Source organism: Palaemon carinicauda, chromosome 1 (assembly GCF_036898095.1).
Source record: "Palaemon carinicauda isolate YSFRI2023 chromosome 1, ASM3689809v2, whole genome shotgun sequence".
In the NCBI taxonomy this organism is placed as follows: Eukaryota; Metazoa; Arthropoda; class Malacostraca; order Decapoda; family Palaemonidae; genus Palaemon; species Palaemon carinicauda.
In genome coordinates, this window is record NC_090725.1 from 249693547 (window position 1) to 249717221 (window position 23675).

Sequence of the window (23675 nt, forward strand, 5' to 3'; positions counted from 1 at the left end):
TTCTTACACCCGTTCTCACCCTCACCACTTCGTTCCTAACCCTATCTACTCGAGATACACCAGCAATACTCCTTAGACACTTCATCTCAAACACATTCAATTTCTGTCTCTCCGTTACTTTCATTCCCCACAACTCCGATCCATACATCACAGTTGGTACAATCACTTTCTCATATAGAACTCTCTTTATATTCATGCCCAACCCTCTATTTTTTACTACTCCCTTAACTGCCCCCAACACTTTGCAACCTTCATTCACTCTCTGACGTACATCTGCTTCCACTCCACCATTTGCTGCAACAACAGACCCCAAGTACTTAAACTGATCCACCTCCTCAAGTAACTCTCTATTCAACATGACATTCAACCTTGCACCACCTTCCCTTCTCGTACATCTGATAACCTTACTCTTACCCACATTAACTCTCAACTTCCTTCTCTCACACACCCTTCCAAATTCTGTCACTAGTCAGTCAAGCTTCTCTTCTGTGTCTGCAACCAGTACAGTATCATCCGCAAACAACAACTGATTTACCTCCCATTCATGGTCATTCTCGTCTACCAGTTTTAATCCTCGCCCGAGCACTCGAGCATTCACCTCTCTCACCACTCCATCAACAAACAAGTTAAACAACCACGGCGACATCACACATCCCTGTCTCAGCCCCACTCTCACTGGAAACCAATCACTCACTTCATTTCCTATTCTAACACATGCTTTACTACCTTTGTAGAAACTTTTCACTGCTTGCAACAACCTTCCACCAACTCCATATAACCTCATCACATTCCACATTGCTTCCCTATCAACTCTATCATACGCTTTCTCCAGATCCATAAACGCAACATACACCTCCTTACCTTTTGCTAAATATTTCTCGCATATCTGCCTAACTGTAAAAATCTGATTCATACAACCCCTACCTCTTCTAAAACCACCCTGTACTTCTAAGATTGCATTCTCTGTTTTATCCTTAATCCTATTAATCATTACTCTACCATACACTTTTCCAACTACACTCAACAAACTAATGCCTCTTGAATTACAACACTCATGCACATCTCCCTTACCCTTATATAGTGGTACAATACATGCACAAACCCAATCTACTGGTACCATTGACAACACAAAACACATATTAAACAATCTCACCAACCATTCAAGTACAGTCACACCCCCTTCCTTCAACATCTCAGCTCTCACACCATCCAAACCAGATGCTTTTCCTACTCTCGTTTCATCTAGCGCTCTCTTCACTTCCTCTATTGTAATCTCTCTCATTCTCATCTCCCATCACCGGCACCTCAACACCTGCAACAGCAATTATATCTGCCTCCCTATTATCCTCAACATTCAGTAAACTTTCAAAATATTCCGCCCACCTTTTCCTTGCCTCCTCTCCTTTTAACAACCTTCCATTTCCATCTTTCACTGTCTCTTCAATTCTTGAGCCAGCCTTCCTTACTCTCTTCACTTCTTTCCAAAACTTCTTCTTATTCTCGTCATATGACTGACCCAATCCCTGACCCCACCTCAGGTCAGCTGCCCTCTTTGCTTCACGTAGTTAATAAAAATATATTTTAAACTTGCAAATAAATAAATTCTAGTTTTTATTGTAGTACAGAGAAAATATAAATTTATGAATAAATGTGCATACATACTTGTAAATGTAGATAATTACAATTTTCACAGGCCCTTTATTTGTGATTGTGGCTTGCTCTAAGACATAAAATAAAATAATGTTAAATTTACCATTTACATTAAATTTGCTTGTTTAAAGCACATCCGTAGATAGCTGTGGATCGTCAGCGTTAACAGCTGATTCTGGCTATTGTTGCTCGATGCGCATTTTAATATGAAACTGGACGAGAGTTCCTTAAACTGTGCTTTTTATTTCTTCAAGGATTACATGACAGGGAGCAAAATTATATCAACAATACTCTGTTAATTATATTTGAGCATAATTGCGATACTGTTGTGATAAGAAAATTGCCTACAACAAACCCAAATAAAAATAATCAGTATTTGCTGTTGTCAAAACACACCTTGAATATTATAGATAAAAGAAAAGTACAAAAATGATTAAACAACGTACAGATAACTTCGAAAACCATGATTTTTTTTTACATATTTCGGTAAATATACATTAGAATGTTGTCGACTAAAGCTACAGATCAGATGACAAAAATCAAATGACATGTTTTAAGCCCAACCAAGTAAAGTAAAAGTTCATTTTGTGTGTTGTGTTTAACAGACTTTTTAATGGGGGGAGAGAGAGAGAGAGAGAGAGAGAGAGAGAGAGAGAGAGAGAGAGAGAGAGAGAGAGAGAGTGAGAGTGAGAGTGAGAGTGAGAGTGAGAGTGAGTGTGTGTGTGTGTGTGTGTGTGTGTGTGTGTGTGTGTGTGTGTGTTAAATGTACATATTTCATTATGATTTTATACGCTCTTATTCATTTATTGTACAGTGACATGATTTATGTATTTTTAATGCTTGTTACGACTTGAATATTACTGGTGGACTGATGTGAAGTTGAATAGAATGGCTTAAACTTTATTTTCATTTTTGTATATATTATTTTTGACAAACGGCATGTAATCGAAAACGTCTTAAGTCAAAGCGACGTAAACCAAGGTATACTTGGACACGGACATTAATAACTTTCTAACAAGGTGTAAACATCCTACTGGTACGTACATCCTTGTTAGCAGCGGGTAAGCAACATCCCCCCTGCTTGCTCAATAACAAACCACTTTGATTTCAGCCTTGGGTGTGAACGGTTGTTCTCACCTCACTTGGGGCTTTTAATAAACTATTTTTTCAGATTGTGTAAGGGCAATTCTCCCCGGCACATTCTTCCGCTGGGAGCGATATGCATGTTGAGCAAAACATATCTCAACACGGAAGCAAGCACCCCTGATTCCCTCTTGAGTCGACCCTGTGGTGAATGACGGCAGGAACAGGTGCAAGCGCATCTCGTTGCCCTCTCCTGAAGTTCAACCTCTACAGATTCAATATAAGAATCCTTACGCTTTGCCTGTGAGGGGCTTGTATGGCCTTGCGTGCATGCCAGGTACAGCTTAGGGTCTCCTCATATGAGGTAGGGGATAGCGAATGCTCATTACTCGGGCCCCTTGGCTCGTGCTCGTTCACGCATTACATTATCAGCCTACTCTTATGAGCAGATAGCGTACACTAGACCTGAACAAACTCTCACCCCTGTAATAAAGGTTTCCAGTGTATGCGAACCTGCAGTGCTCACTCCTGCATGAGAACCACACATGCTTCCTCAATTGTTGCGATCTTCTTTGGCGTGCGTCCCTGTTATACGCACTGCACCTTAGATTCAGATAAGCAAAGGGTCTCGTCTTCCCTGTTGATAGAAGGAAATTTTCCTCTCATGTGGACCTTGCGCTCGCTCACCTGACCCAAAGTTACAGGTGATCCCTTTGGGTAGTAGAGGGTACACTCGGCCACAATTCTATCTAGTTTCTCTTCCTCTTGTTTTGTTAAAGTTTTTATAGTTTTTATAGGAAATATTTATTTTAATGTTGTTACTATACTTAAAATATTTTCTTTTTCTTTATTTCCTTTCCTCACTGGGCTATTTTCCCGGTTGGGGCCCCTGGGCTTATAGCATCCTGCTTTTCTAACTAGGGTTGTAGCTTAGCATTTACATTTAATAATAATAATAATAATAATAATAATAGTGGTTCATTCCTCATGATACCTCTGCAGACTACCAAGCATGTTCCAAGGGCCCATCCCTTGAGATTGGAACATCTTGAAGCCCAGGCACAGGCGAAAGCACTCAGACCTGGAACCTTCCTGGAGGTTGATCCCTCGTAGCAATAACTTGGTTCGGCCTTGATTGAACTTGACCAAAGGATGTGTAAGCCTCTTAGGGTAGTAACCCCTTCTCCAGAGGATACTTTTCACCCTGAAATGTACAAAGGGCTCAAGGTCTCCTACCGAGGTTTCCTTTGTGGACAAATACAAGCTCTCTCTTTTCAAGTCAGACCAACATCTTCCTCTTGATATCCAGAAGAGGAGACAGGAAAAGTCCAAGTAACTCACTATGAAGGAATGCAAACAGGAGTTCGCAAGAATTAGAGAGGCGCCTAGTATTTAGGCCTAATTTTCCAAGAAACCAAAAATCAGGGAGAGGAAAGACTGCCACAAGTCTTAAGATCTGGGCCTCTAGACATGCAGAAGATCCTAGGTTGTTTCACCAGACCCAGTTCCCCAAAGGCATCTGATTTTCCAACACAGGACTCTGGAGAAAGTCTATTGAGACCTCATATCTCCAATCTAGAGATGAACAGTTTTCACTCGGTCTTCGAAGTCAACCAGGTGAGGAACCAGAGATGGATAAGTCAGAAGACCTCTCAGATGAATCAGATACCACTGTCGCTGGCCCCCTCATAAGCATTTGCGCGTAAGCTTGTATAAAAAGGTCAATGGCCTCAGGGAGGCCCCTTGTTCTCCAAGAAGGAGAAAGTAAGCCATAGGTGGGCTCTTCTTATTCCCCTGCTACAAACAGGGGATAGAATTAGATCTGCTGTGACACCACGTAGGATACTAAATAAAAATGTCTCAGGGAGAAACAAGAAGCGAAACAAGAGAGATCGTCCTCCAAAGCGGACCAAAGACCCTCCTTTCATCTGGCTTGATCTTCGTATTTTCCTCGGCCTCGGGCACGTATTCAGTTACCTGATTTGGTCCACACTGCTGGTCAGAATAGAAGGGATCCGATGTCCCTCTCTTTCCTCATACTGGATGATTAGTCCTGGTAGACCAATTGAGAGGAGTTTCACAAGTCACTACTACCATTTCTCTCCCCATGAGAGAGACGGTGGTACTCAATCCTTTACTGAGGATGAAGAAAGAGAGAGCGAGATTTCACGCTCCTTTACTTTCTCCTCATGTTTGCTTTTCTGCTCTTGATCAAGGATCAGTTAGGGATCACCTGCTCTTACGGTAGCGCCATCTCACCAGTTTATTGTTAATGCACTCTTAAGAGAATGTCATTACACGTGCACGGTCAGAAGCCACAATATTAAATGCTCAGCTCGCGATCAATCGCACATATTCTTGCCAGCTAATGATCGATCACCCATCTTCGCACCTGCCTGCTAGAGAACTGTCATATGGCAGCACCTTCTCTAGCACTCTAATTTTTTAATTTTTGGCCTTAACAGGTGGAGTGCCTATCTAGAGATGCATCTAACTTAAAGCAGTCACTTACTAGTGCTCTCCTATCTAGTTAAACGAATCCTTCCTCTCAGGTTGACCTATGAGCTTAGGGTCTTGTTGCGCTCTCCCAGATCATCCCGGACTTACATGGAACAGAAAACAGACACGCACGAGCACACTTTTTGAACGCTTTCAGCAGTCCAAGGACTATTGCTGAACGCAGGGAAATTGACAGCTGCAAAGGCTTTTTCAGTCGACTTTCTTGTAGAGATAATATCTGGAAGCTGGAGGAAGGTCATAGACCTCTCAGCCCTGAACGAGTGTTCTGTAAATCTCGTTCATAATGGACACACCAGGCACAGTCAGGCAGACGAGGAGGCCATCAGACTTCACAATGACAATTGACTTAAGGATGCGTACTTCCAGGTTCCAATCCAGCCTGACGCCAGGAAGCACCGCCATTTGTAATAGCGAGAAGTGTACCAATTCAAAGTTTGTTGCTTTGTTCTCACAACAGCTCCACAAGTTTTCACCAGAGTTTTTACTCTAGTTTCAAAATCGGCACGCACCAACAGCACTCGTTTTCTGCATTGCCTAGACAATTGCTTGATCTTGGCATACTCAGACGACAATCTTCTTCCCCACCAAGACAGGCTTCTCTGATGCTATCAGAAGCTGAGGATCATGGTAAACTAAAAGAGGTCACTTCTAGCATCCAAACAAATACTGATTTACCCTGGTATAGACATCTACACCATTGTAGGAGAGTTTTCCCATCTCGGGATAAAATGGTACGCTTTTGACGATGCTATACCTTTCATTCAACAGCCCTATCTGCCACCAAAGCCTTGGCAGAAGTTGCTGGTTCATCTGGCCTTCCTGGAATGTCTTATTCTGAACGATCATCTCCACCTACGGTCCCATCAATGGGAACTGAAGAGACACTGATTGCAAAACGACCACCCTCCAGTATCATTAGTTCCGAAAGAGAAGAATTCCAGACTCAACCTGGAATGCTGGCGGGATGAGACGAACCTTTTAAGGGGCTCGTCCCTTTTGTTGTATCCACCCAATGTTTTTTTGTTCAAGGAAGCGGTGAAGGAAAGATGGGGAGCCCACCTCCTATAACACCAAGCATCCAGACAATGGACTGACCAAGAGCATCGATGCCATATCATGTTGTTGTCGAGCGACTCTCCTTGCACTCAACACTTTTGCCCTCTTTTGACCTGACACAGTGGCACCAATGAGCATCAACATGACTGGAGTGACATATATATAGATAAACAAGGTGGTACGGTTTCTTTGCAGCTAGTAGGAGGAATTCCTGAGTAGGTAGTACAGTACTCAACTCTATCTCTCTGACAGCCTGCTTTATTCCAGGCAAAGCAGAGCAATTGGGGAGAGCAAGCTGAGCATGGAGATGCAAATTGTTGAGTTAGAATGGTCTTTGCATCCTTAAATAATAAACATGATCCTGAATTTGTGAGGTTCTACGACAGTCGACCTGTTCGCAACATATCTAAATTGGAAGCTTTCGATATACTGCTCACCGGTTCTAAACCTGGAAGCAGCGTTCGAGGATGCCTTCTAACACTCTTGGGATGCCCTCAATGTCTACGTTGTTCCACAGGGCTACCTGATAGGTCGTCTTGAAACGAGTCCAGTCCACTTGCAAATTCAATATGACTCTAGTAACCCCGAGATGGTCCAAAGTAGAATGGTACCCGAACTTTTTATTTCTTCTGACAGAGACTCCAAGGGAATTGCCTTCTCTCCCCTGACCTGTTGTGCCAACCACATTCCCAGATTCAGTATTACATAACTCGATGGACTCTCTACGGCTTTAAAGCATGACGATTATCCAGTATCTCCCTTCAGATAAAAGCTGTTCATGCTTGAGATGGTGGGATGCTTTCATAAATCTTCAACTTCTGTGTACCAAGCTGTGTGGGCCATCTCTTGTGGTTGGTATCATAAGAGGGGTGTTCCTCCTCTCAGAGCTACTGATAGCCAAATTTTTACTTTACCTTTAAAGAGAAAAGCTCTGCTTAGTATCAGCAGTGAAAGGCTATTGCTCAGCCTTGAGTTAGGTCTTTGGGCTGAAAGGAGCTGATACTTTCACTTGTGAAACTCACTACAGTATGGTCGTACGGAGTTTGAGCTGTCCTGTCCTGCGATAGAGGTGAGACCACCGCACTAGGATCTTACTAAGATCTTGCAAGGCTTGCCTCAGACAAAAACCTTACCCTCAAAATGTTTTTTTTGTTCAAGCCTTAACCTCTTCCAGACAGGTTAGTGAGCTTCATTGCCTCTTCCTTAGCGTTGCTCATACCGAGCAGTGGAGACAGGTCTCGTTCTCCTTCGTCCCTGAATTTGAAACTAAAACCTAGAATACGACAGTTCCTGATTCCAGGGTTTCTTCGCTTCAGGTCATGAGCTTTAGAGCAGTAACAGACAATCCTGATTAACTGCTTTTGTTTTGTATTAGGACACTGGGGAGCTACCTTAAACGTACTGTACAACAAAAAACTCAACCTCACCTCGTGAGAGTGGAGGTTTAGACTAGAGTGTATATGAATACTGACTGGCCTTCTTTCATCATCCCCTCTCTTGGCGAACAACATAAAAAAACCTTGTCAGTTGGAATCTATGTGCTTGCAGGTAAGCCCTACTCAGCTTGTAGCTTTTCTATTATATAATATAAAAGCGCCATTCCCCACACTTCCTACGAGGGGGAGTGTGTTGTAACCAAGCAAAACCTTTGACATGTATTATACCTCATTGTTACTACACAAAGATTTTCCGCTTCACATCCTTTAATGAACGAGCCATGGACCTGCTGGTATTGCTAAACCACCAGTGCACAAAGTGTAAAGAACCATAACCCTTCACCTCTCACAAGAGTCCAAGTTTTTGATAGCTTGGGATAAGTACCCAGCCAGTTAGAATAAGGATTTCCTCCCACTTAAGGAAAAGTCTCCAATGTAACGGACAAGAGTTTGTATTTGTGCTGAAGCAAATGACAAATTTGGAGATAATTTGTATTTTTCCTATTAAAACTTGAGTCCTTTACTTATACTTCCCCACCATCACCTACGAACTAGAAAGTCCAGGCTGCAGTCAAAGTGAATGCTCAGTGAGCAAGCAAGGGTGTGGGCTTCCACACTCCTGGCCGGCCGATAACTACCAACCACCTATTTTCACCTCATCAAAGTTTAACTCAGGTTTGCATAGTTAGGAAAAATACAGATTATCTCCAAAGTTGTCATTAAAAAAAGGTCTTGAGACAAAGTTCTATGTAAGTAAAAGTTAGGGTTGTCTCTTGTATGAACACAAGATCAAGTGCTACTGAGAACCTAATTATGTATTAAATATCAGTCAGTTTATACAGTGCTGTACAGTACATATTTTATAATGCTGATAATTACCTTCTCTTAGTTCTTCAAGCTTAGCCTCAGCTTCAGCTTTTTTCAACTCCTCCATCTTTTTCAAGTATGAAGGAGTGACAAATGATTCTTTGTCTGCAAACATGTCTCCTTCCTCATCACGCTCCTTTTGAACCTTACGTTCTGTCCTTCGTTCATCTTCTAGTTTCCTCTTTTCTGCTTGTTTTATAATATTATGAATATATTTAGGCTGGAAAGAAAAAACAGAGTTGAATATGGGAAAAATATTATGGTACATCTATTAACCAATAACTTCTTATATTTATTACCCCATCTCCAATAGTAGTAAATTACAATACGCAGCAAAATATGAAAGGGAGCTTATGTAACTAATAATCAATTAATGCCTGGTAGCTGTATATCTTGAAAAAAATATTTCCCAAAATTTGTATACTGGATGTATAAATGAATAAAAATAGAGATGTTTAAACTTTAGTAGGTCTAGATCTAACTTTATTTCTGATTTACAAACCTTAAAAATCTATGTAAACAGAATAATTCTAAAAAATTTAAAGGAAAGAGCCTGCCCGCTTATTGTGTCATACAGAAAGTGGGACATACTGTATACTGTATTCTAAAACAAGGAAATACTGTACCCACTGACTACCAATAGCTATGATAAACAATAACTTCCAGAGGTGGGGAGAATGATAAGTATAAGTATTCTTTTTAATTAGTTTAACTACACAACTAAGTCAAATTTTTACTCTCATGAGGCATGCCCAAATGAGTCTTGAAAACTGAAGGAAGAAGAGAATGGATGAAGATGAAAAGACACAAAGCAAAGCAGCCAAACTACGGTATACATTTTCACATTTTTGACATTCTCTGAAATTGAAGTTTGGTATATGTAGCATGGACAATGAATATGATGATAGTACACTTCAGCAATAATCAATTATTTTCTTAATATAGAAGTACTGCACTCATAAACATAAACATCACAAATTTTAAAATAATTTGTATTTTTCCTGGCTATACAAACCCGAGTCATTTAGGTAAAGAGTATACTGTAGTATGTTTTAAGTACAAAGCTGGAAGGCCATCGAATCATTCACTGAGTGATTAAGCAACAGGTGGAAGCAAGGGATAGGAGTCCAACCTCCTTACCTGTCTTAAGTCTTCACTTATAGCCTTTCAGAGTAATCTCACATGGTAGATTACCCAATGAACCAGGGTTGAACGGAGACAGGACGTAACCATACAAGTGATCAGATGAGTGTTAGAAGGCAACTTCAAACATAGACCATGGAGTCGGATTAGGGTGGGGGAGCTACCTGTCTAGCCATATGGTGAACAGGTTGATTCTTGGAGAACTTTTCAACCAGACGCCTCTTTACTATGCCAGGATGTAAAGATCACTCTGACCCTACAGTCTTCTTTTGTGAATGAGTGTATGTGCTAGCCCATTCCTCTTGCCCAGAATGTGACTAGCTGATAACTCCCTGGTATGGAATGCCATCCAAAAATGAATCTACTTTATCAGCCCGTAGAGGTAGACGTAAGCCAATATGGTGGTGGTGTCGCAACAACCAACCAGATGCCTCCTCAATGTTCTAAGACCATCATAGAGTAGTGTAGATGCTTCTTCATCTAACCACACTGCTGAGACGACCGTGTTGTTCGGGTGTGTGCTCCTCCCCTTTTTAAATGCATTTGAGCACAGTTGCATATCAGGAAGCAGAGTTCAGTGGGACTCCCCTATGAGAGTTCCTTGTTAACCAACAGGTAAGACTGACTCAAACCTCCAGTCCTGCCAGCATGAGGAGGGTGGCGATTCCTAGACTAAACAGTGATTCTTCAAACAATACAGTACAGTACATGAAGAAATCTCTGGCAAAGGTGCTCGCTTGTTTGACAGAACAGACGCACTGCCTCCTTAGGCTTGCTGATGCGATTATATCAGCATGCCCAAGTGCTTCAACCTCTGCTTGATTAAGAGATTAGACTTTTCCTCGATTATCAAAAATCCCAGATCATGATAAAAGCAGAAAATCAAATTTGATCCTGTTGCACCAGCCATACGAAAGAGGCCAGGAACACCCACTTAAATAGGTATCCCTTGAAGTGACCCCAGGTGAACATCTGAATAAACACCTGAGAAGTACCCAGTTCAAAACCCAGAGACCTGAACTGGTACATTGAATTGTAGCAGAAGGTTGGTACAAATAATGGACTGATGTATGGGTACTAAAAGTAAACATCTTTCAGATCCACTGAAAGCAAGAAGTCATCCTCGGATGGAATTCTTTTAACAATCCACTCCCAATATCCCTTCTACCTTTGTCCATAAGGCCAGAGTTCTCATGGATGTTGGAAGAATGGACGAGTACGTACAGTACTTTATTGGCAAAAGAGAGAAGGGGAGGAACAAAGGGTCGAATGAGTGTAGTAACAACCTGTTCAAAAGAACTCGCGTTACCCCAGACTCGGCTATCATAATCGACAGGTTTTTCCAAAGGCGCGACAAGCAATTCACCTACTCTCAGTTGAGAGGAAAATAAGAGGGGTGAATGCTGCAATGTATACAATCATACCTCTCTTCACAAAAGACTCTGCTTACGAAATTTTAAAGCTACAAAACGAGATGCGAATATTTTTAAGACTCACTTTACGAAAAATGTTTCACTTTAAGGACATAATTTGCCAGCCAGGTCAAGAATAAAATAGTCACCCATCACAGAGTTGAAGAAAGTGGGTTCAGACAGAAAATGTAGCTGTAGTCTACTGTATAATGGTGGTAAATATAATACTGTAGTACAGTATTGTACTGTAAGTATTGTATTATTTTCCATTTATTATTACATTATGTTGTAATAACTACTTAATTTACAGGTATTAACATTTAGTTTAGGTATATTGAATGGTTCAAATGTATCTGGCAATACAGTATTTCATTGTGATTATACTGTAGCTTTATAATGAGATTTAATGTGGTGTTTTGTACAGTTTGGAACAAATTAGGCAATTTGCATGTGAAATGTGACTCACAACACGAAAAAATCACTTTATGAAAGCGACTCCAGAACGAATTAATTTTGTGTTGTGAGGCATTACTGTAACTCATTTTCCCTTCTTCTGCTGCTCCACTGCCTGGAAAAACAGGTAGGGTAACTCAAATGAGTGGCATGTTCCAGTTCCTTCCTGGGAATTGTGGGCAGTCCTGCCAGGGTCTAAGAAAGGCCCAGAGACCTTACGTGCGAACCCCGCACCGAAGAGTTTGCTGTGACAGAGATATTTCTGAGGTAACTTTCCTAAGAATGGGGTGACCCAGGCATCCAGAGGGATGGTCCAGGGGCCTGAGGGACAATTAAATACTGCCTAATGACCGAGAACCCAAAAGAGGCCAGATTCCCGGTATTCCCGCTCCCACCATAGCACCCGCAAAAGTGTACACTTGCAACAGTCAGAAGTAGTGATCCAGATTTATCTGTCTCCTTCGGCACCTGTTAGGGTCAGATGAAATCCTAGTATCCTCTTACCCAGCCCATGAAGAGGGTACAACATTTGCTCCGGTGACTCATTCCCTCACTCCGTAATACTATTGTTCTTTCCCCAGAATAGAACTGACCACACAACTGGAGACGGAGATAGGCCCGGGAAGGCTGGCAAAAGTAGGAAAAACATCCCCAGAACTAACGCAGCAGACATGAAAGGAGTACTCATACTCTTCCCCTGTGAAATGGAGCAAAGGGATCAACCACCTCACTGTGACTCATGGGGAGAAGATCTCTCCCCCCTCCATCAACTCTTGATCTTCTAGCGCAGGCAAGGAAGGCTTTGAAAGGTGCCACCCTCTAAATTTGCTCTACCACAGTATCATGAGTTGTGGGAGGAGCAAGAGATAAGGAGAATACTGAAGCTCATCATCAACTAGGGGCAAAAAGTGTCTACGTGGCAGGGGGACGTGACACAAGTGTCTGGGGTCACCAGTGGGGGCTGTGGCAGGGAGACATGACACAGGGTCACGGACCCAGACACGTGCATCGGTCTTGGGGCCCAACACAGGGAGCCGTACCCCAATACCACCTTTCTACCAAGGTAGTCAGGGGGGACATGAGCCATGCCCTATGCAAGCAGTGGCGGGTCGAAATCATGGAGCAAACACGAAACCAGCCTGAAGCTCGGAGCTTAGATACGGAGTCACTGCTCCAGTCCTGTGCGTTAGCCCTAGGGCCAAGCAACCTGTCCTGCCTGGATACCAAGGTAGTCATAAGGACACAAGCCCTGTCCCTATGCATCAGTCTCCTGGTGCCCTGGAACACAGGGTGGACACCAGAATACCTGGCCACCAGGGATCCGAGCCGTGGTCCTGGATGACCAAGACTTGGGGCTACAACCTGCGGTCACACTGCAAAGCAACCGGTGACCGGAGCCTTGGCCCCCAGAGTCCCAGATGCGTAACAGTGACACTTGGTTAGGGCCATAGACCTGTGCATCGGAACCCGGGGGCCAAAATAAAAGGCAACCTGCCTACCCAGGTAAGTCGGTTGCTCCAATAGGAACACAGGGGAACACTGTTACAGAGATGGAAGTCACACTTACAGGGGAGCAGAAGCCCCAGGCACTACCAGGCACAAGGGTTGGAGTGAAGCAGTGGGGAAGGGGGGGGGGGGGGGGGGGGCAGGGGTGACCAGGTCAGGGAGATGCACGGGGAAGACACAGCGGCACCTCCCGGCTATTGGGGAACATATCCTTTCTGCCCTGGCGGCCCCAGTTCGAAGGAACGACACGGCCACTGGCTCCATGCATCAGTCCCGGGCAAAATGGGGACATCACACGTCCTGCTTGGCTACTGATGTAATGCCGAGGCTCTATTCCTGCACAACGGATCCAGGTCCAGGCCCTGTGCATTGGCTATGGGGGACTGACACAGGGGTGTGGCTCCCAATCCATGGTGTCGAAAAGAGCCCTTTTCTACTGCTACAGCTGCCAAGACTTCCTTGACTTCTTCATCTTAGAAGTGAACAAAGTCAGAAGCCAAAGAGGAAGGTGAGGAACACGAATCGGAAGAGGCAGAAGAACTTGCACGTTTCTTCCTCTTTCCAATCCTCCTATTAGGCTCTGCAAGTAAAGGTCAAAGCATGAGAATCCCAGACAATGATGCTTCCCCAAGGGAAGAAACCACATGGGTTGCTCCAATAGGAACACTGGGGAACACTGTTACAGAGATGGAAGTCACACTTACAGGGGAGCAGAAGCCCCAGGCACTACCAGGCACAAGGGTTGGAGTGAAGCAGTGGGGAAGGGGGGGGGGGGGCAGGGGTGACCAGGTCAGGGAGATGCACAGGGAAGACACACAGCGGCACCTCCCGGTTATTGGGGAACATATCCTTTCTGCCCTGGCGGCCCCAGTTCGAAGGAACTACTGCAGACATTGCCAGAAATACTCACACCTTTAACCAATGGCATCACCAAGGAGACACTGGAACTTGGGAGCTTACCTGAAAGATCTAAGGAGGCAAAAACCTTCCTTGGGTCAAAACCTTCCATAGGTCTTACTTGTCGTTGGCAGTAGCATAAACGGAGAAGAGCCTCCAACCTACGATGGGGTGTGATGAACACAGGAGGAACCCCAGATGCCACCAGAACCTCAAAGTCCACCAACTTGGGCCTGAGGACTCCTTGCTTTAGCTGCACGCTAACTGGGAATAAGCCAAGGGAGTAAGTGCATGAGTGATACACCTGATGAGTGGAAAGAACCTAAGCTCTATTCCTTCCCCCTCAAGGCATACAACTGTCAACCTGAAGAAGGCCACAATTTACATTCAATACATGGGGATGATTGCGAACAATTAAGCCCTTAGCAAGAGTAAAGAGAGAGTGGATCTACAGCCAGTTTAACACAAAAAATTGGATGTAAAGTCCATTACTGTAAAGCACGATCAAGTGTCCAGCTTCACATTCACAATTAAAAGCCAGCATTCACTCCATGAAAGAAAAAGAAAATGAAAAGTTCGCTTAAGGGCGCATCAGTACAATGATACTTGATGCAAACGTAAACATAAGTGAAGAGAATTTGGCAGGTAAGGGGTAGGCACCTGGCCCTTGCCTCCACCTGTCGTTTAACTGCTCATTTATCAATTCAATGGCCGTGCAGCTTCTGAAAACATACTCCCTACCTAAAGGATGATAGTTTGTATTCACGTAAGAGCAAACAAGAATAAGATTAGAAAAACAAATTCCTGTTTACCACTATCACTATTACTCATAGGAACACCAGTCTCATAGCCCAAAGACTTTTACAAAGTTCCTACTAATGCTCTATGCCTAAAACTCCACAAGAATATTTTTTTTCTTTCTCTACTAAAATTATCACAGTAATGATTTGAAATCTTGAAAAGGAGAAAACTCTATTGTCAATAAGTTAAAAAAATAAGGGCATCTACATCTTGTCATTATGAAAAGAGAACGTAAAGAAATAAAGTTGTTCTTTGTTTTTCAAGAAATCTTTACTAGTCCTTTTTAAAACCACTTTCTAGACTGAATGTAATAAAATGAATGCAATTACAGTTCAGTAATATCATCACAACATTTACCCTCTGCATAGAGCTGGCAAATTTCATGATAAAGTTCAATATAAGTTATGTAAGTGAACATGTTCCCTAGGCTACTGAAAATGACTGAAGTTATCAAACATACCAATCAGAAGTAGCAACAAAGAAGTTCCAGATCAAAGATTATCTAGAATAAAAGTTCACAAGATTAAACTTTTTGTCTCTAATGTAAATTAGAAATTTTTAAGGAATACATACCTTCTTTTCTTCTGCTTGTTTCTTCGCAGCAGCTTGAGCCGATTTGTTGGCCTGCATTTCATCGTAGATTTCGTCATACTGAAATACTGAGGCATCTTCTTCTAAAGCTTCACGCACCATACGCTTCTGCAAGTTTTGTTGTCCCGAGTTTCCCGCTGATTTCTGAAAATTAATGAAACTATGGTTACAAATTTATTTTATTCTTGGAGATGTTTACAAAAGATTCTAATACTTGGAGACAAAATTTAACAAATATCAACTGGGTATATATTACAAAGGAAATTATCATCATCATCATAAAGCAGTTTAACAAGACCACTAAGTAATTTTTATAGACTTTCTAGGACTTCGCCAAATGGATTTTTCTGAAGAGGAAAATTATAAGGTAATACAGTACAGCATAGGGGCTTAAATACCTATCCTCTTCTGGACAATATCCACTATGGATGAGAACTGGGAAAAGTGAAAGGAAACTCTGCTGAGTCCATTTTAACATTGGCATTAACTAATGCCAATTATTTCACCATATAATGGTTGAGCCAGACATAGAGCTGTCCATCATAGCCAATGATGACAATTTAAAGCTCATTGATAGAAAATGAGGAAGAAAGAATTCACCCCAAAAAATTAGTAAGCTGAGATTAAAGCTTTGACAAGGGCCTTTACTAACAAACTTGACCAAGTCACCCAAAGTCAAATAGCAAGGAGATTAATTAACCATACAACACACTCACTGTCCTTAACTCTCAACGAACGTGTCCATTAGACTCGAATTTAAATGAGGAGTGAAAATTAGAGTAAGGCATAGAATGAACAAATAAGAATGGATGAAAAGTAAAAAAAAAATAGAAAAAAAAGCACCTGGGACCAAGGGGATGCAGCAAAAATTCTTTGAACATATCACAGTGCACTGTGAAAACCATGTGCGAAGCATGAGAGGTCTAAGAATGTTATATATAATGTTCAAAGAGTGGAACTGGACTAAAGCATTCCAATCCCAAGAGAGCAGCAGCCAGTGTGCTTCAAGAAAGAGCATCGGCGATGGGATTCTGTCAACCATTGATGTGTTGATTGGTATAGTTCTATTCAGAAATTAGCATTGATGGGTGGACCAGGCATCAAACTGTTGAATGACGGCGTGCATAATGGGGCATGGGGTCTGTGTGAACGATGAAGGACATTCCTTCTAAGAAGTGGTGGAACTGATGGACAGCCAAATACATCACCAGTAGTTTGCAGTATTTTTGCTAGATTCTGCCTTGGAAATTTCTTTACTGAAGAAGGTAAATGGGCGGGGATGATCCGTTGATTATTTGTTTGAATACTGCCCATACAGAGACATCAATGATATCGGTGGAGAGTAGGAGAGTACAGGTGGCACAGGAAAAGTAAGAGCAGTAGCAGTTGATAGGACTTCCTTTGCATTTAAGAGGCTGCCTACTGAAGGAGGCCCCACTTCATGTTCTTTGGCTTGCATTTGAGGTAGTTGTACAGGGGGAGGCAAGAGTGACAGAAATGGCTGGTAAAAACTGGTTACAATAGTTCACTATGCCCAAGAACTCAAGCAGCGCTTCGACATTCGAGGGCATGGGGAACTTCCGTACTGCTGATATCGTACCTTCGCAGAGAGTGGGTGACGCTCTCACGAGTGATGCAATGACCCAAGAATGCCACTTCCTTGGCAACAAAGGTACACTTGTCGTACCTAACTATGAGGCCGTTCTAATGCGGGCAGTCGAGGACCATGTGTAGGTGACATAGGTACACGAGTCGTTGAAATGTGTTCCTTACATTACAAAGGCTAAAGAAAGGGTAATTGAAAATATATATGTATATGTCAAATGGGGTGATGATGGCAATCTTGGGGATGTCTTCTGGGTTCATAAGCCCCTGATAATACCCATTCAAGTCGATGGTCCAAAATGCTTTAGCACTATAAAGGTCGGTGGTATTGTCAGCGATGTTGGGGAAGGATTAGCAGTCTGGTTCCATCTGCATGTTAAGATGCCTGTAATCAGCGCAATGTCATGGGGATCCATCCTTGTTCAGGACGACTGTGCAAGGGTGACGACCATGGGTTTAAGGTATTTTGAAAAAGGCCCATTTTTTTCTATTTGTGCAAATTTGCATTTAGCCACTGCAAAACAGTCTGGGACCAAACTTTTGAATCTTGCAAACACTCGGGGGGCCCTGTTGTCTTGGTATGGTGATATATACTGTACCATGCTTGGTGGGAACTGTGGGCTTCTGGCATAGTTCTTGGCAGAAAATTTCAGGATACTAAGCAAGGAGGTGGGCTCACGCATCCTAGAGTGTACAAATGTGGAAAGCATCATAGAAAGCATGTGATAAAGATAAAGGGGTGGATGAGCAAGAGCTGACATTGACTAATCATTGATGTGTGACATGAACCAGGAGGTGGAAATGTGCGAGAGTGCGAGACGCAGCTTAACGTCAGTGATGATGAAATTCCACCGGTACTGGAAGTTCAAAAACGAGTATCAGTATCTTGTAACCATAGGTGGGGATAGCTGATCCATTGGTGGCCATTGGGCAGACATCAGCAGTATTGGAATGACTGGATCGCACCCATGAGTGAATGTGGCAGAAGAGAACGACAAGCACCAGTATCTACCAGAAAGTGCACATCACATTTTTCTACCAATGACATCCAGTAGTACACTTCTTAGAAGCAGCCCCAAATCTGGAGTGGTAGTAGCAAAACTGGTATTCTTGTGGTAATTTCATACATTACATTAAAGCAAAATTATCCCTTTTGTACAGAGGTATATCAGCACAATTCACCTACAGGACTAGACAGTAATAATTTTTTTGGTGAGTTTTCATTAGTGCCAGTGAAATTAATCATTAACTTAAGTACATTCCCACGTGGCCATCATATCCCTCCTTTATAAATGAATCAATGTACTATATAGGATTTACAATAAAAAGTCACGCACTGGAAATTTTCAGCCATTCAGACCTTTGAAGTGAGTACAGAAGTGATTAAGAAATAACATTACAGTACTATATTACAAATTAAGATTCAGTTAAATAATTGATATTTGTAGATAAATTAAAATTTGTAATAACACCTACATTTTAGAAAAACAACAATATGACAAATTCGTAGATAATTTGTATTTTTCCTAACTATACAAACCTTACCTATTTACATGGGGTAGTTACTTCGGCGTAGCTGAACGACGAGCCATAAGAATTTTAACGAGGGTTTACTACCCCTCCGCTAGTTAGCGGGGGGTAGGGAGGGGTAACCTGCTACCCCTCCCCCTCACACACACCGGTGAAAGGCTCACTTTACTTAGAGGTAGGACTTATCTTGGGGGACAGGGCTGGCAGGCAAATATGTGTAAATAGCTAAGGTTTGTATAGTTAGGAAAAATACAAATTAACTACGAATTTGTCATTTGTTCCGTAACTGGAATACAAACCAAGCTATTTACATGGGGTGACTTGACCCTTAGGACGGGTGGTAAGTCCAGGCCATTCTGGCTTTGGCTTGCCCGGGGATTCCACATTCGAGCGATCAAGTACTCGGACAATAGGGAATCCCTGCTCCTCGCTGGCGGTTGTGAAACTGCCGCGGCCTACGTAAGGTGTGTGCGAAGGTGAAAAGGGACTTGTCCCAGGCAGTTGCCCTGGAGTTCCTCAAAAGGAAGTTCAGGCTAGGACTCTCCCGATACCACTCCGTCAGGGTTTGGGGACACGACAGTATTACACCTAATACTAGGAACACAAGGAAGCATGGTCTACCTGCAGTGGTTTGAGGTCAGCTGTGCAGAGAACCCAGGATGCTGCTTTCTCCAAGGGAGGAGAGGATGAAGAAAAGAATAAGGGCCAGACAGATCTTTTCATTCATGCAGACTAACACCAGGTAACAATGCCCTCAACCTTCTGCTACTTGTCCATCAAGGAGCCTGAGGTTTAGACCAGCTGTTGTGAAGCCACCACAGGGCCGATAGGAACATATCGAGCCTCCTGTGGGTCATGTCTTGCAGGTAAGGGGCTGAGAAGATGGTCTGATGCTTCAACATCCCCGCTTGTAGGACCTGCGTCACTGAAAGATGCTCCATGAAGGGCAGGGACGTAGCTACGCCCCTGACATCATGGGCTCTAGGGGGATGCGACGGAGAAGGGTTAGGATTCAAGGCCGGGTGTAACACCCTGCGAATCCGGGCCGAGATGGTATTCTTGGAGACCCTTCTCTTCATTTCCCAGGGTCCACGAACGAGGCTTGAGCCTGGAGACGAACTGCAGCCGTTCTCTTAAGACGCCACCTCAGACTCCTTACCGGCAAGGTAGGAGATGGTCTGGATCATCTGCTACAGGACGGAGACTCGAAACCTGAAAAGAGTCGAACAGCGGTCCGGCACTCCCGGGTTCTGAGTCTTGGCAACAAACCTCAGGGATGAACCTGAATGTTGCCTTCCCATATCCCCCTGAATGGGCGAAGTCGTATGAGAGACCATGTGACTCGCTTGGCTGAAGATAAAGCTAGCAGGAACACTGTTTACCCAGTAAGGTGGTGATCTGGGGCTTACGTAGTGGTTCGTCAGAGGGTCTCTTTAGAGACTTGAGGACTCGAACCACGTCCCAAGGAGGAGGTCTCACCTTCGACTGAGGGCAGGAGAGGACACGGCTTCGTATGAGAAGGAAGAGTTCCAGCGAGGGAGAAATGTCTATCCCTAGAGCCTGGAGGCAAGACCTAAGGCTGAGGGATAGCCTTTCACAGCCGAAAGTGAAAGGCACATTCCATCCCGCAATCCCACGAGGAGCTCCGCCCTTGCTGGAAGCGGCACCGTGTGGAGGGATACCCTCTCCATGACACCGACCACAGCAACTAGCCCCTTCGCCTGGGAGACTACTGCGGAAGATTTGCGCAGGTGTCCAGGCCTACTTTTCGCAACTTGTTGCGAAAAACCTCTCTCCTTGAGGAGATGCTGGATAGTCTCCCGGCGGGAAGTTGGAGCAAGTTACGGTTTTGCGGAGGATGATGGCATGTGGCTGTGTGAGTAACCGGTGACGTGGGGGGGGTTCCCTAGGAGGCTCCGTAAGGAGTTACAGAGGGACTGGTGAGCCACCTGCGAGAGGCCCTAGCGGAGCTAGGGAGGTCATTGAGAGACCGACCGATACTCTGGTCCTGTAGAGTACTCCCCTCATTCGCCAGAACGGGGGAAGGCAAACACATCGATGTTGTCCCACCGTTGCTAGAAGGCATCCTACCAGAGGGCCTTAGGGTCTGGGACCGGGGAGCAGTACAGCGGGAGCTTGCAGCTCAGTGCTGTAGCGAGCCGGTCCACAGAGGGAGCCCCACCGAGTCAGGCTTTGTAAGCTACTTGAGGATCCAAAGACCACTCGGAATGTGGTGTCCGTGTCGCACTGCTCAGACTGTCGGCAAGCCCATTCCTTTGCCTGGAATCAACCGAGCTGCTAAGGAGATCGAGGGAAACTCGAACCTTCCCGGTATCTCTACCGGAGGATGGAATGGCTGTACTGAAAAGTACCTCCTTGTCTGGGCAAGTAAGCCATCACTGTGATGTTGTTGATCCTCACAACCACAGAGTAGTCCGCCAGGCTAGGTGGAGCTACTGAAGTGCCGGAAACATGGTTTCCATCTCTAGTAGGTCTAGAGGAGGTACTTCCTGGTTCTGACCATTGGCCTGAGGTCCCGTGGTTCAGGAAGTGCCCCCCCCCCTTTTCTTTGACGCGTCCGAAAACAGCATCAAGTTTGGGGGAAGGACGAGAAGGTCCACTCCCTATTGTGGATCCTCGTCTGTTTCCCACCCCTGGGGGTCCGTCTGTTCCGGATGTCCCCTAGGGGTCCCGGCGTCCAGGGAGTTGTGTCCCTGACTCCCCCGCGCCCCGAGCTGCCACTGGAGAGAACTCAACCTGAGGCAACTGTAGGAAACCAGACGGGCAAGGGAGGGGAGACGTAACCACATTGGGTTGGAGGTTCTTCTCGAGTGGGGGAAGGTCTCGCGACCTTCCTCTGCCTTGCTATCCTGTCGCCTGAAGGGAAGGTTACGGGAGATTGGTGTTTAAGACCAGGCCTAGGTATACCAGACTCTGAGAGGGCTGCGGGGAGGACTCCTCGAGGACCACCATGATCCTTAGAACTTGGCAAAGTCCGAGGAACTTGTCCCGATGACAAAGAAGGGATGCCTTCGAGTCTGCTAGGATCGGCCAGTCACCCAGGAAACGGAGGGGACAGATGCCGATCCTGAGAGCCCGTGAAGAGATCAGAGTGGAAGCATCGGTGAACTGTTGAGGTGCTGTGGAGAGACTGAAGCACAGCACCTTGAACTGGTATATTCGCCTTCCAGGCAAACTCCAAAGTACTTCCTTGAGGACGGGTGAACTGGCATCGGAAGTACGCGTCCTACCGGACCAGTGTACACATGAAGTCTTGTGGTCTCACCGCAAGACTGACCGCGTCTGCTGTCGCCATGCTGAACGGAGACTGTTTGACAACTGTACAGAGTAGAGAAGGGAAGGAGACGATTAAGGAGGCCTCGGAACCCGTTGGCCACCTCTTGGAGGGAGCGTATCTCCAACATGGACTGGACTTCTGCCCGGAAGGCCCGTCCCCTCACTGATCCCTACCCAGGGAGGAGGGAGGGGCTCGATACCGACCGGGACTGTTGAAGGAGACAAGCTCTGAGAGCTGGCCCTCGGCCTAATCTCTGGCGCTCTTCATTCCCTGAGACCAGGGCAAGCAGCACTGGCCCAAGGGAGCCCTTGGGCGAGTAGATTCGGTCCCGGACCGTATCCTTCCCTTACCGAAGAGGAATCTCTGAATCGGGGGTCCCCTTGAGGTTTCTCCTGAGGGTCAGAACCTGCCAGAACGCAAGTTCCGACCCCTGGAACTTTTCCTCCTGATGGACTGGCAGCGAGGTCTCTCATCCCCGGAGGCTCTTCCTGGGGAGACTCGTAGACATGCCCCAAGGGTCCATCTGGATCCTGTCGGGTCCTTGCGGAAGACTGGGCCTTAGGATCCCTCCTAGGAGGGGAACAGGATCCCAGCGATGAAGGAAGTAAGGCATTCGCCCCTCCGCACAAGAAGATTTCTCAGGAAGAGTAAGGATTCTCCCTATGGAGTAATGGCATCGCCTGTGTAAGGACTCGCGAAGGGACAGGATGGTCCTTAGAGGAGATACCATGCCAGGGATTCCTCTCACCCTCTTCAGGGGGAGAGGAAGTTGCTACTGATTAGTGACCCCAGTCAGAAGGCACAGGCTCATCACCTGCATGAGCGCTCTGACGACGGCGTCCCACCAGGGATGCCGACCGACCCTCGCGCTGACAGGGAGTCCCTCTGGAGGGAAGAGGATCGTTCGATCCCCTGGGGGAGTTGACACATGAGGGTTCGCCCGTAGAGAATCTGCAATGAAGGGAGAAGAGACCTTTGACCTGTCCGGAAACCTTCCCCCCTCCGGAGAGGGCGCTGCTCTGCGCTGCGGGGGAGGGAAACGCGAAGGTGGCCTGACCGCCATAAGCCCTGATGTAATCAGGGCGCGATCGTGTCGGAAAACGGTGCGCCGATCACGCTGGTGATCGCGCGAAAAGCACAGATCTGGGTAGCGTGTGACTAAAACATGCGTGGCAGTATAACCACGCCCGCATGCACGCGTACCCACGTGAGTGTGGGCGTATCGGCGCCCGCGTGAACGATCCCCGCCCTTCCGCACGTATGAAGATCGCTGGCGCCTACACGTGAAAGATCGTGGGCGATATCGTAGGAAACCATCCCACACGCGAACGATCTCGGCGACAAAAGATCGCCGGTGCTTGCGCCGTCGGCGATAGTGTGTGGAAAACCATCTCACGAGCAGAAGAAATGACGCTGACGATCTTCGGCGCCTATGCATGTACGAAGATCGTCGGCGCTAGCGCGAGAGAGGATCGTCGGAGACAGTGAGCGGGAAACCATTGGTGCCCGCGCGCATACGATCTCCAACTATGTAAGATGATCGTCGGCGATTCGCGCGAGCACGGACGATCTTCGGCGCTCACGCGTGTGCGAAGATTGTCGGCGCTCGCGCGCGAGAGAAGATAGTCGGCAATCGCGCGCGGGAAGCCTCGGTGCCTGCGCGCAGACGATCTACGATGATTGCGCGCGGATGATCCGTGATGACCGCGCGCTGGCAACCATCCCACCTGTGGACGAGCGGAAAAAACGCCCGAGGACGAGCGAGAAACCGTGCGCGGATGATCCACGATGATCGCGTGAGCCTCAATGGTCGCGCGCGGGAAACCA

The 23675-nt window shown here is 45.4% G+C and overlaps 1 protein-coding gene across 1 annotated transcript in view; it reads right to left on the minus strand.

The window, feature by feature from the left end:
* Positions 1–23675, minus strand: part of LOC137655018 (nuclear speckle splicing regulatory protein 1-like) — a 52446-nt gene that overhangs the window by 2138 nt on the left and 26633 nt on the right. The window contains exons 3-4 of the mRNA XM_068388924.1: positions 15398–15559; positions 8625–8832 (exon numbers count right to left, since the gene is read on the minus strand). Of these exons, the coding sequence (XP_068245025.1) occupies positions 8625–8832; positions 15398–15559 (370 nt within the window). The remainder of the gene's footprint in view (positions 1–8624; positions 8833–15397; positions 15560–23675) is intronic.